This window comes from Gouania willdenowi, chromosome 9 (assembly GCF_900634775.1).
Source record: "Gouania willdenowi chromosome 9, fGouWil2.1, whole genome shotgun sequence".
Lineage (NCBI taxonomy): Eukaryota > Metazoa > Chordata > Actinopteri > Blenniiformes > Gobiesocidae > Gouania > Gouania willdenowi.
The window spans coordinates 31,542,213-31,556,248 of NC_041052.1; the positions used below are offsets into that span (position 1 = coordinate 31,542,213).

Consider the following 14,036-nt stretch of genomic DNA (forward strand, 5'->3'; position numbering starts at 1 on the left):
GAGATGCTAACAGAAAGCTATCCTCAAAGCTGTAAGTTTGACCACGCATAACATAACACAACACAACACAACACAACACAACACAACACAACACAACACAACACAACACAACACAACACAACACAACACAACATAACGTAACCAAGGAGCAGATGACTTCCGGGTTATGACAGCAGTTTACTATCAGTCCAAATAAAACAAAATATTATGAACAGAAATACAGTCAACCTCATATCATTTATTCTCACCCAAACAAAACTGACATATGTACCAATCAAAATAAAAAACTCAGTAAATGCGAAACAAAAAAGCAAAAAAATATTCAAATCCAATAAGCTTGTGCTTATATAGTCCCTTTCTCAGCTCATGTTATTAAAAAAAAGTAGATAAAAATATAGTCCTTAAAATGTTTTTTTGTTTTAATTAATAAAAAAAAAAAAAAATGAAAATGCTGGCCGGCAAAACTAAATTAAGAAGCTCTTTGTGTACAAAAATAAATTACCATCCTTTCTTAAGCTACTTAGCACAGCAGCTAACTAGCAATTAGCTTAAACAGCGATTAGCATTATAGTAACATTCCCTCAGAAAATACAACTTAACAAGACATTAAAACATATATTCCATGACAGTCAATTACAGTACAGTCAGTGTTACACCATGAATATTTTCAGCTCACCTAGCAGGGAATATTTAAGTAGACTGTATGAAGCAGGCACGGATGGAGACGACAGACAACACACGTGTCTACCACAGCTAGAACCATCTGAGCATGCGCAGACTCTGCGCCGGTTGCCATGGTTTTTAACTGTCGTAAACACAACTAATCAGAAGATGAAAGCAGCTTCTGAAGTAGTTCTAAGACAAAGTCTGGTGATAAACTACATGTTTTATTCTCCCCATTTGAGTCAATAACTAAAGACGGACACAAACAAATAAAGTAAGTGTAATATTTTAAATATGCATTTTACATTGTGACCACCAGAGGCTCCCCGTGAGCAATGTGTGAGTTTTTACAGCAAAATGACTTTTTTTGTTTCTTCCAGGATTGAATTACTTGAGTTTTGTCAGATTAAGTTTGGTTTTAAAACAAAGGATAAAATTACTTTTTTTTTGTGTGTAAGTCAGTTTTAATGTTGGCATAATTTTACATTCATAAGTGCAGACAATGAAACTTGTAGCAAAGTTTTTCAAAATGTCTAATTATTATTATTTTTTTTTATGGATAAAAAGTAAATTTAATAAGCAAGTGTTAAATTAGAGTTTGTTTCTCTTCCTTTGAAAATAAATGATATTCTTAAATGTATCTCACCTGAAAGATATGAAAGAAGATGTGTGTGTTTGCTGATCACTCAAAAGACTAAAGAAATGTTAAATAATATCTAACTATATAATGATTTCTTACAACAAACTTTTGATATTTATCTGATTAACTGTTCAGTTTGTGATATTCATAGTAACTTTATGTTATTTACATGTAAGCAAACAAAAATGTTGTGGATTTTATTATAGGGTTGGGATTTTAGGTCAGGATTCTGGTTTTCTATCTCTTGACATTTTTACACTAAGTTTGGTTTTATTTGTTTTATGTATATCATCATATAAATTTTTATTATTTTACTTATAGAGGATGAAGAGCGAGATTGCAGCGGTGGTTTCCTTCTTGAAAAGGCTGGTGAAATTAAAGAATAAGGTGGAGGTGGAGAAAATGGATTTGTTTGCTGAGAGGCTAACAGTGGCGCTGCAGGAGAAGTTTGAGGGACACTGGGTCCCTGAAAAGCCCAGCAAAGGCCAGGCGTACAGGTACGCTCAGCGGGACACCCATGGTTTGTGGGTCATTCCGTCTCTTTAAAAGTGTGATAATTGAATAATTAAGGAACAATTGGTAAACATTTCAGAATTCTTTAAGACCAAAGTGCATGTGATGTCCTGAAAATGTGTTGAAATGACATGGAGTGACCCTAGCTGTCCTCTGGTCAGCCTCAGCAGCTAAAAGCGCTGATCCTTGTGTGTTTTTCAGGTGCATCAGAGTGAACGCGTTCCACAAATATGACCAGGAGCTGCTGCGTGCCTGCAGTGAAAGTGGGGTTCACTACGGTGACCTGGGGCTGCCCTGGGAAATCACTCTTTGGGTGGATCCAGGAGAGGTTTGTGGCAGGTGAGGAACAAAAACACACAATTATTCTTCACTCTGTTTTTTAGACTTTCTATTCCTAGGTTTAGTTTATTGGTTTATTCAGAGCATAAACACTATACACTCTGGTCAAACCAAGCTTATGTTTAGCCCCACCCACATTTGACGTCTGTTTTACAAAATACAATATTAGTTGATAATCAAGAAAAAATATATACATTAAAGACTCTGATTATCTGTGATCGTGGAATTCATGTTCTGAATCAGAAAATTCAATCCAAACCTTTTTAGTTTTTGCTTTTTATTTAAAATCTGGTCCCAATATGACATGGAAATGCCTCACATGCATGTTTTGGGACAATATCATGCATATACATGCAATTATTCTTCCAGCGGGTGTTACATACACAATCTTGATCATAATCTCACTCTATGTAAACACATGACTGGGTGGGATTTTGCGCAAAACTTAAGTCCAAATGAAAACAAATGACACAGACTAAACCCTCATGTTTTGAGACCATATCAAACAATTCCAAGATATTTTTCCTGTAAAATGGGGGGCTGGCCGTTTGAACATTTATTTTGATATGTGGGAGGGGTCAGATATTGGTATGTTCATGTCAGATATGTGTGTCTGGGGTCATACTATTAAATTAAACGTAAATGGTTTGTCATTGAACTGATATGTTTTTGTGTGTGTGTGTGTGTGTGTTATTGTTGCACAGGTACGGAGAGCAGAATTTCCATTTCTCAATTGCCACATTTTCCTCCGATAAGGATGAGATGACATCAGACTATCACTCGGGTTCATCTGATGAGGGGAGCACACGTTCCTCCCCCCTCACCGTCACCAACAGGAAGTGCCAGGTAACCCAGGGAGCAGAAGCCACACCCCCCTCACTTATTCTTAAACTGTTGGTGCTTCTGTGTTTGAACTGATCTTCAACCTTTTCCTTCCCCAGACGTTAAATCCAGATGCTCCAGCTTGGGAACCCAAAAAGAAGCTGTCAGGAATGGTTCATAAAATTCCATAGCCTCAGCACAGCTACCGGTGCCTCCTCCACCAGAGCCAAGGCCCCCCTCATTATCTTTTGAGGGTCTTTTTTATTTTATTTTTTTTGTAGGAAGATGAGATGAGTTATTATTAATGGGTTATATAACTGAGAATATTAATTATGATTATTAATATTACTTCAAATTTGCGGGGTGCCACTCCTTTTAACAGGAGAAATATGTCTAAGTTTTTAGACTAAACTCATCAATGTGAAACCAGGGAAAAGTGAATTCTACCAGACATCTACACCATCATCACAGCTTTAATGAATCAGAAGAATCAAATATTATGTTTAACCTTTTATTCAAAAGTCAACAATTAACACAGTCAAAATATCAATTGAAATGGGATAATTAAATCATGATAAAATGCATTTCTAGGCTAATAAAAGTGAGGATTATACGTAATAAAGTGAAATCACTAATCTAGAAGGATGCTAATCTACTAAATATTGAATAAAAATGCAGGATACATATTCAATAATAAGATCATAAAATCAAAGAATAAAATAAAGAGAGCTCATAACAAAGAGAGGAGGACGGACAAGGGGGAGACGAACAAACATGAATGAGATGTACTGTGTGTGCAGCATGTTGTTAATGCGTGTAAGTTTGTAGTTATGGAAATATGTATGTGATCTATTGTGGATGAAGTTGCTGATGAAAGTTCATTCTTGTACCTTGGAGGTGAGGTCAGGCTGGACCTGGAGGTGCTGTTGAAGCAATGTAGCAGGACGTGCCACCGTTGGTTCTGTTTCGGTTCCACAGAATTTAGCCCCTTCAGCCGATCCGGGCGGTTAGGCCTTCGCAGCTGGCTTCGATAATGGCTCTTGGCTAACCACAACGGGTCGCGGGCCGGGCTTCCTTACGGCTGTTACGCACGTCACTGGGTAACGGATTCGTCCGAACCAAGCAGCTGTTGATTACAAAATCTAACTGTTTCAACTAAAAATAAAAATGAAATGAAAGACTGGAAACATGAGGGAAGACGGGTGAGCATGAACGCCCGCGTCCAAAACTGTTGTTTCTGGTCGCGCGTCTTTTTTTAAAGGGCGTTTGGCGACGCCTTTTGGAGGAGGCGTCTGGGTGGATCCTTCTGTGATCATGTCGGTGATTGGTCAATGTCTCTGCTTTCAGCTTGTGGGTGTTTCTTGGGTGTGTGTGAGTGTGAGACAGAGACAGACGACAAGGGATGATTCTAAACATAAAAGAATGCCTAATAATTAATTCCACATATTTCAAAACATCTTTTCAACATCATATCCTGAAATATCATGTATTACGAAAGAGTTTGATACCAAACACGACTAGGAAATAGCCTCGAATCACTTTAGGAACTAATTAATGCATTTTACCTGTAATTACTCATAACATAAATGTCAAAAATCATGTTATGCCTCCTCTTAACTATATGGTTTCCGTAGATACCTCAAACTAACGTTTGTGATGTTTTCTGGTATTTTTAAGCACTTTTAAATGATAAACACTTTAAAATAGCATTCTGTTGGTTATTGCATTACATGAAACGAGTGTGATCGAACAGACAATATTTGCAATTTCAATTTCTGTAGAAATCATTCCAAAAATGTTTTCATTTGTAACTTTTTAAACATAGTACAATTTCTTTGTTCTCCCTTCCTTACTGGGAAACACCTCAGATAGGTGCCTGGACAGTGTTCTTCTGTGACCTCTCACCACAGGGGGTCAGAGGGCATTGGGACAGTTCTTTGATCTTACAGCATCCCAGAGGTATCTGTTTGAACAGGGGGAAGGAGAGGGATGTTCTTCTTTTGATCATAATGTAGCAGGGAGGTGATAAAGGGGGAAAACTGTCCTTGGATTCTCTGGTCCTTTTGTTTGGCCGGAAGGGGAGTCGTAAAAGACGGGTTCATACTGAGTACTTCACATAGCTGGTTCAGTCTTAGCGGCTCCGGTAAGAAGTTCAAAGACCACATAGTGGGGTTAGTCCTGCATCTCAGAGTTACGGGGGCAGTTGTGTGTAAACAGTTCGATGATAACACAAAGACAGGCTCCTTGGTTCATTCCTGCTAGCAAAGGGGGAAGATTTATGCTTGAGGTGCTTTTGTTCCCTACATAATCCCCCTGTTGATAAGGTTTCAATGCTTTGAAGCTCTTATCAAATAGTTCTTTTGAGGAAACAAAAGAGGGAACAAACCTTCAAGTTGACGACAACTGGAAACAGGTAAAGGTGTGTTGAGGTCCTCACACACCCTGATGTAAGTTCAGGAGTGACAAAAGTCCAACGTCCTTGTTGGAAATTGGAGGTGTTTCCCCCTGTAGGGTAGGGAAATCACTCTCACCTTGACGTTGAGATGAGCAGCATTGCCAGGAAGTCAATACTGGAGGCAACGCTGGGAGGTTGAAGCTAGAGCCCCTGGTGGTTGAGGCTGGAGCCCCTGGAGGTTGAAGACTGGAGCCCCGGAGGTTTGAGGCTGGAGCCCCGGAGGTTGACGCCTGGAGCCCTTGGTGGCTGGCGTTGGGGCACTGCCTGGTGTTAATGCCCGTGGACCATGGAGGTAGGAGTTGGGCGACCATGGAGTCAATTCTGAGGTGCCGCTTGGCAGTGGGCACCCGTAGACCAGGAGGCAGACTAGGTGTGTGTACTATATGTTGCTATGTGTCCCTCAACAATGCTCGGTGCGAACATGTAATTTGGGATCAGCAGGATGGGGTAACATAAAAGTGTACACATAAAACATAGATAGCGTGATATGGGTCAGTTACTCCTGGTGCACATCAATAAGACAAAGGCAAAGCATGCAGGGTATAAAAGAATCAAATCTAAACACACAAAAGTAAGTACCTAAGGGAGCTTAAACTAAATGAGAGAAAAAGAAGAGCTTTCTTTTGCTCTGGCTAAATTTGGCCTGTGCCTATATAATGAGACGCGTTGTGGTCTCGGTAGCAGGGTGTTAGATATGCTAATGTTTGGGGCCTGATCAATGGGATGGCTGATTGGAAGTTTACGGATCAACCAGCACGGTTAAGTCCTGACCCTCGGGTGTGTCCTCGGTGGGACCAGATAGCGTAGTGGATTCTAGTTCCTAGGTCTGAGTTTATGTCGTCCTTGAGGTGGTAGATGTTATTGAACGTGACGACTGGTAGGTTAATTAGGAATGCTATCTCTCAGCTCGTAGGGTTTATTCAGCTCGCGGTTGATGGCTTGTCTGTTGATTTTAGTGTTCTGTATAGCTTAATTTGGTTTTCGGTGGACCCATTTGAGCTTTGATTCGGTTTTTGTGCTCGGAATCTTTATTTGGTACACCACTGGAGACAGTTTATTGGTGACCAGGTAGGGTCCTGTCCATTTAGGAAGAAATTTTATTTATTTATTTATTTTTTTCAGTTTGGTTGCATGATGATTGGTTTTGCCGGCGGGCGGAGCAAAGCTGTAATACCCGACGCGGTCCTCCACCTGTAGTTCCTCTTGTGAGGCTTTTTGGTCGTAGTAGGTTTTACGGCCCTTCGCGCTCTCTTTGAGGTGTTTTTGAGCAAACGCGAACGTAGCTCGAAGGTGGTTCTCAGGATCGGTCGTGTATTGGTGGGTGGTGTAAGTGGTAGCGGTGTTAGCTTGGTTTTGACTTTGACTCCTCTGTGTCTAGCGTAGGGCATGTCATGGGCATGTGCCAATATCACCCCCCTTTGGTTCTGTGGGACAACGAACGCATGCGTTTGGGAGTCTGCAGAAACATGGACCAAGGTGCCCTTGACCGTCTGTAATGAGCGACGGACAGCGAACAGATGGCTGGGTGTGGAGGCAAAGTCAGAGGAGACTTTTAACGTCATTGGGTCATTGTCGATGAAAGCGGGTTTTATCGGTGCGATGACCTGAGAAGACGATGGGGCGCTGGTTTCGGCAGCCGCACGAGAGCGCGTAATAGCATTCACTGACAACGGGTGGGGCTCAGCGAGCTGGGTGGGGTCAAAGGACCAGGGTGTTCCTGATAGCGCCCTTTCTTTGGCGAGAGCATCGTTGATGTGTCGGTTCTGAAACGCAAGACCATCGGTAGCGAGGGGGTTGTTGGTTAACGCGCACAGGGAGGTACTTTTGGTCGTTAGAGTACGGTCTACGGTTTTAGTAGCCGGACGCATTTGGGCCGGAGACCGGCTGGGGGTCTCCTTTAGAGCCCGAGAGTGGTTCAGTTGGTAGCACTGAACTCCGTCGAGTGAGTCATGCTGCAGCGGCAGTGGCTGCCTGACTTGTGCCCAGATTTTCAGGTTTTGAAAGTCGATCAGGGGCTCAAATCGGTTGAGCAGATCGATACCTATGAGAAGAGGAATCTGGTTGTGGTCTGAGATGTAAAACGGGTGCACCAGGGTCAGGTGCCCTATGGTGACTTGTACGAGAGCCTTCTTCGTGATAACGGTGGCGTTGTCGCCATAAGGTTCAATGTCAATGTGGCAGTCTTGGAGTATCAACCTTAGGTTGGTCTCCTTGGCTAGGCTGCGCAGCTCATTGAATAGTTGGGCGGACATGAGGGATATGTCTGCTCCTGTGTCAAGTAAGGCTTCATTGGTAAGCACACCTTCAAAAGTGGCTGATATATAAAACTTTCGGGCGATTCCTCTTTCGTAGAGGTCGCACAAGAATTGGTGAATTGGTGGTTCACCCTCAATGGACTGATGTCCATTGGCAAAACGGTGGTTTGGTGCATGTGTTTGCACCAGCAAGACAGCACTAGGCGAATCATCGTCATCTTTGCATTTTGATTGTTTTTGCTTTCTATTGATTTTGTCATCTATCATTTGTTCGAACATTTTCTTGATGGATGCCATTTCTTTAGTGATTTGGTTAGATAACCTAATTTCTAAACTTTCTATTTCATTAGATTCATCGTCTGATCTTGATCTGTTCGGCTGCTGGTCGTATGACCTTTGATTATTTTTGTGATACCGAGGTTTTGAGTGTTCGTTTCTGGTTGGAGGTGTTCGGCGGTCGTTGTCGTGTCTTTTCCACTGGTCAGAACGGTTGTAATCATACCACGGTGGTCGCGGTCGGCGATCTTGGTGGTGTGAGTTAGGGTGAGAATTTTGGTGCCGAAAGTTTTGTTTTGGCGCATAATCTCGATAATCGGTGTTATCTTGGTATCGTTTTGGCTTTATTCCATGGTACGGTTGCTGGTTGTACCGCGGAGGGGTCTGTGGTGCTTGCGGTGGAGGCATTTGAGGACTGTCGGGTGTCTTTTTTGTGCCTTCCAATTGCAGCGAGTGAGAGTTATTCTTTATTGGGAACATTTCGTGAGGTGTGGATTTTGCCGAATTTTGTTTGTACAAGAGGAAGCCTCTGATTGCAAGATCGCGAAGTTTCTTACTGGACATGGTATAGGGATCTGCCGCGACGCCGAGATGGGTGCTCGTGCTGTGGTGAAGGTTTCTGAGGAACAGTTTTTTGAACTGCTCTTCTTCTTCCATACCTGGGTCGTTGCGATTACCAAAGTATGCCTGTGGCAAGGTGTGGTAATATTGTTGGGGTGATTCGTTCTTCCCCTGTTTAACGGTGTGGGCATAGTCGAAACCTGTTTGGTGAAGTGCGTCAGAAAATTCATCCACCAGGAGGCGGCACAGTGTTGTGTAATCATTTCTGATCTGAGGTAGTTGACGTTCAATGAAATCATTGACAAGCCTGCTCGAGGTTGCTTTGATTAGGTAGATTTTATCTTCAACATTAGCCATTGGATAACTTTTTAGTTCGTCGAACTTTGGTTCGAATCTCGGAATGTTTCTGGCGATTTTATCCAGGTCGCGGTTGGACGGTCGATTGCTATTCGGGGGCCTGGCGGGCGTCGGTCCGCCGTCAATAGGAGGGTCCGCGGAGGCATCCCGGGGCCTCCTTAAGCGACGCGGACGTACCGGTGGGTCGGTGGTGCGCAGGACTTGTCGAGTTGCGTCTTCACCGTCGGAGTCAGGATCGCCATCAGCCTCCGACATTGACAATGATGAGAGAGCGTGCCCGAGCTCACGTCTTGCGTCTAGGAGCTCTCTCCTGGTGAGGTTCAATTGTCGTTGAACCTTAGCAGTAGCTACTTTACCGTCAGCTACTTGTTGTAATAAGTCATTAACCCTCTCTCGTTCTGCGTCTAATTCTCTAGAGAGCAGTTTAGTTTTGGCTTTTGAGGCTTTGATCGCCCCTTCTGCCTCAAGGAGGAGTTTCTTCCCATCATTTGACTCGTGTAGTTGTGCGTCTAATTCCCGGGTGGTGGTGTCGAAATCATGTTCGAGAACGCGTATTTTATCACCGAGTAGCACTTTGGATTTTTCTAATTCTTTATTCTCAGTGATTAATTGATTAACCTGATCTTCCGCTTCTTCTAGGTAAGTCACACGCATTTGGAGCAGTCCATTTTCTTCACGTGTTTCGTCATACTGGACCGTGAGGTTCGCGCAGCGGGCTTCGCGTTCCTCGATGGCTTCGAGTTGAGCGTCTCGTTCGCGCTCGAGGGTTTTAACCCGATCCTGTTCGTATTTTAACTGGGCGGAGAATGCTGATATTACAAAGCCGAGCTGTTTAACCAGCTCCTTATCTTTCAGCTTTTTTGAAACGGCTGCAGTGACGCAATCGGCCACAAGGTCTCCTAATTCTTGAGGGGGAGATTCTCGGATTTTGGCATCAATTGTGGATTTTCCGTCCCCTAAAATTTCTGTGAGGAGGAATTCTAAGTTCTCGGCTGGATGGTCTTCTGAGGAGACAGACATGTTGATTTGTTGTGGGTCAAAATCGTACAAAGAACTCTAAAGGATTTCAAAATTTCAAATAATTTTTCAAACAAAGTTTAAAAATTACAATGGTAGTAAATTGTTTTATCTTATTTTGTTTGTTCTTAGCAATTCACTGTTTGGTAAATAAAAACTGAGTGGTAAACTTGAAAAAGTTTGGTGTGGTTTGTTTGATTTAAACAATTGTTCTTAGTCATTCAAGATTTGTTCTTAATGATTTAAGACTTTTATTTAAATTAACTTTACTTTAATTCAATTTCATTGAATTAATCAACAGGTATTTTAATCAATTAAAAAAATGTTTTATTGAAATTAAATTCAAATCTTATTGAATTTATTTTAATCAATAAATGTTTTCCTCAATTAATTCAAACTTTAGTTTAAATTAGCTTTACTTTGATTCAGTTTCCTTAGATTAATCAGGTGTTTTTAATCAATTGGAAAAAGAAAGAAAAAAAAAAAAAAAAAATTTTTTTTTTTTTTTTTTTTTTTTTTTGAAATTAAATTCAAATCCTATTGAATTTATTGTAATCAATAAATGTTAATTTTAATTAATTAAATTCTGTTTTAATTTATCAGTTTTTATTTCAGTTGTAATTTCCTTTAGGTTGATTTTTAAGAATGGTTTGTGTTTAAATTCGGTTGTGTTGAATTTAATTACCTTAATTAAAACTGGTTTAACTTTTATTAAACTTATTTTAATTAATAAATCCTTCTTAAATTAGTTGCTTTCATTTAGTTAACTTCCTATTCAATTTAATTGTTTTTAATCAAATTGATTTAATTTTAATCACACTGGATTAATCATTTAGTAAAATGTGTATTCTACTTTAATCATTACTTTATTTATTTAAACTGTTTTAGTTTAATTATTTTTTCCAAATTGGTTTAAATCTTGTTAAACCTTGATTTTAGTGCGTCACTTGTATTTAAATGAGTTACCTTAGTTTTAATAAGATTACCCTTTTAATGGCTTAACTTCCGTTTAGTTATGGGCCTTGTGTGTGCGTGCGTGCGTGTGTGTGTGTTTCTGAGAGATGACAAAATCAGATCGAGCACATTTAAAACCACACGATTTCAGCAAAGTGACGGTAAAGACAGCTGTATTGATGCACAGTTGTCAAGCCAAACGTGTCTAAAAGACACGCTGTAACTTGAATCTGTTTAAAGCCTCACTGGGCTCGTTGGGTTAGCCGGATGCTAACCGCTTAATAGCAAGCTTCTGCTGCTATGCTGAGGCTCTCGTTAGCCTGTTATTCGCGAGCTCGCCACGAGGGGCAGTCGCGTCTCAAAAAGGGACAGGAAGGCCTGTCTTTGTGTATGAGCGGTGGCTTGACACACTTGCTTCCGGTTTCCGGAGCTACACACATGTGTTCCAACCACAATGAGCTAACATGAGCTAATACAACGATAGCTTGTCCGTTTTAAGGAACGGAAGATTCAGACGACTTACTCTTTGTTTGCGTCGGTAGATACCAGAGTTTCAGAGCTCTTCGGGGTAGCAAAGTCCTAGTTTGCACTGTCTGCGTATCTTTTCCTTTTATACGGGGTTTTCCCGGTTCTGGCAACTTACTGTTTACCTCTGACGTCACAGTCACTGACGGCGCAGTGATTAATTTTAACTTTTTCTTTTGGCGCGGCGGCCTTTCATAACATTAGCGCTTTAAACACAGAGACACGGCGGTCTTATTTATTCAGTTTCTAAGCATTAGCGCGGCGGCTTTGCTTAGAATACAACATTGGTCGGGGCTCGGCGGCTTCCGTACCAATCTGGCAACACGAGTGTTCAGTTTTTAGACCGGCTTTTGATTTCAATGATTATTCATTAACGCTGTGTTCATGGCTTCAGCTGGTCCCATCTGGGGTGCCAGAAATTATGTAGGAAGATGAGATGAGTTATTATTAATGGGTTATATAACTGAGAATATTAATTATGATTATTAATATTACTTCAAATTTGCGGGGTGCCACTCCTTTTAACAGGAGAAATATGTCTAAGTTTTTAGACTAAACTCATCAATGTGAAACCAGGGAAAAGTGAATTCTACCAGACATCTACACCATCATCACAGCTTTAATGAATCAGAAGAATCAAATATTATGTTTAACCTTTTATTCAAAAGTCAACAATTAACACAGTCAAAATATCAATTGAAATGGGATAATTAAATCATGATAAAATGCATTTCTAGGCTAATAAAAGTGAGGATTATACGTAATAAAGTGAAATCACTAATCTAGAAGGATGCTAATCTACTAAATATTGAATAAAAATGCAGGATACATATTCAATAATAAGATCATAAAATCAAAGAATAAAATAAAGAGAGCTCATAACAAAGAGAGGAGGACGGACAAGGGGGAGACGAACAAACATGAATGAGATGTACTGTGTGTGCAGCATGTTGTTAATGCGTGTAAGTTTGTAGTTATGGAAATATGTATGTGATCTATTGTGGATGAAGTTGCTGATGAAAGTTCATTCTTGTACCTTGGAGGTGAGGTCAGGCTGGACCTGGAGGTGCTGTTGAAGCCATGTAGCAGGACGTGCCACCGTTGGTTCTGTTTCGGTTCCACAGAATTTAGCCCCTTCAGCCGATCCGGGCGGTTAGGCCTTCGCAGCTGGCTTCGATAATGGCTCTTGGCTAACCACAACGGGTCGCGGGCCGGGCTTCCTTACGGCTGTTACGCACGTCACTGGGTAACGGATTCGTCCGAACCAAGCAGCTGTTGATTGCAAAATCTAACTGTTTCAACTAAAAATAAAAATGAAATGAAAGACTGGAAACATGAGGGAAGACGGGTGAGCATGAACGCCCGCGTCCAAAACTGTTGTTTCTGGTCGCGCGTCTTTTTTTAAAGGGCGTTTGGCGACGCCTTTTGGAGGAGGCGTCTGGGTGGATCCTTCTGTGATCATGTCGGTGATTGGTCAATGTCTCTGCTTTCAGCTTGTGGGTGTTTCTTGGGTGTGTGTGAGTGTGAGACAGAGACAGACGACAAGGGATGATTCTAAACATAAAAGAATGCCTAATAATTAATTCCACATATTTCAAAACATCTTTTCAACATCATATCCTGAAATATCATGTATTACGAAAGAGTTTGATACCAAACACGACTAGGAAATAGCCTCGAATCACTTTAGGAACTAATTAATGCATTTTACCTGTAATTACTCATAACATAAATGTCAAAAATCATGTTATGCCTCCTCTTAACTATATGGTTTCCGTAGATACCTCAAACTAACGTTTGTGATGTTTTCTGGTATTTTTAAGCACTTTTAAATGATAAACACTTTAAAATAGCATTCTGTTGGTTATTGCATTACATGAAACGAGTGTGATCGAACAGACAATATTTGCAATTTCAATTTCTGTAGAAATCATTCCAAAAATGTTTTCATTTGTAACTTTTTAAACATAGTACAATTTCTTTGTTCTCCCTTCCTTACTGGGAAACACCTCAGATAGGTGCCTGGACAGTGTTCTTCTGTGACCTCTCACCACAGGGGGTCAGAGGGCATTGGGACAGTTCTTTGATCTTACAGCATCCCAGAGGTATCTGTTTGAACAGGGGGAAGGAGAGGGATGTTCTTCTTTTGATCATAATGTAGCAGGGAGGTGATAAAGGGGGAAAACTGTCCTTGGATTCTCTGGTCCTTTTGTTTGGCCGGAAGGGGAGTCGTAAAAGACGGGTTCATACTGAGTACTTCACATAGCTGGTTCAGTCTTAGCGGCTCCGGTAAGAAGTTCAAAGACCACATAGTGGGGTTAGTCCTGCATCTCAGAGTTACGGGGGCAGTTGTGTGTAAACAGTTCGATGATAACACAAAGACAGGCTCCTTGGTTCATTCCTGCTAGCAAAGGGGGAAGATTTATGCTTGAGGTGCTTTTGTTCCCTACATTTTTAACAATGTATCAATGTACAGTAAGGGTCTTTTTTTTTTTTTTTTAAACAATGTACAATAAACATTTGTCCAATTTAACATTTTCTTTGATTTTACTTCATAAACATTAAACAGAAATTTACTGGTAGCCAGCTGCCAAACAAAACAAAAACTACACAGACAAAACATTTCAATAAAATTAAAAAATAAAACTCATATGCCTAT

The 14,036-nt window shown here is 40.8% G+C and overlaps 1 protein-coding gene across 1 annotated transcript; it reads left to right on the forward strand.

The window, feature by feature from the left end:
• Positions 1–801: 801 nt before the first annotated feature.
• LOC114470086 (protein BTG3-like) lies at positions 802–3,168 on the forward strand. Its single transcript, XM_028458100.1, has 5 exons — positions 802–937; positions 1,625–1,800; positions 2,018–2,155; positions 2,860–3,001; positions 3,097–3,168. The coding sequence occupies exons 2-5, from the start codon at positions 1,628–1,630 to the stop codon at positions 3,166–3,168; spliced, it is 525 nt and encodes a 174-aa protein (XP_028313901.1). The 5' UTR covers positions 802–937; positions 1,625–1,627.
• Positions 3,169–14,036: the final 10,868 nt, after the last annotated feature.

Coding starts and splice junctions, on each gene's coding strand:
- LOC114470086 (XM_028458100.1), top strand. CDS start 1,628: ATGAAGAGCGAGATTGCAGCGGTGGTTTCCTTCTTGAAAAGGCTGGTG. Junction 2,156..2,859: donor CCAGGAGAGGTTTGTGGCAG/GTGAGGAACAAA, acceptor ATTGTTGCACAG/GTACGGAGAGCAGAATTTCC. Junction 3,002..3,096: donor TCACCAACAGGAAGTGCCAG/GTAACCCAGGGA, acceptor TTCCTTCCCCAG/ACGTTAAATCCAGATGCTCC.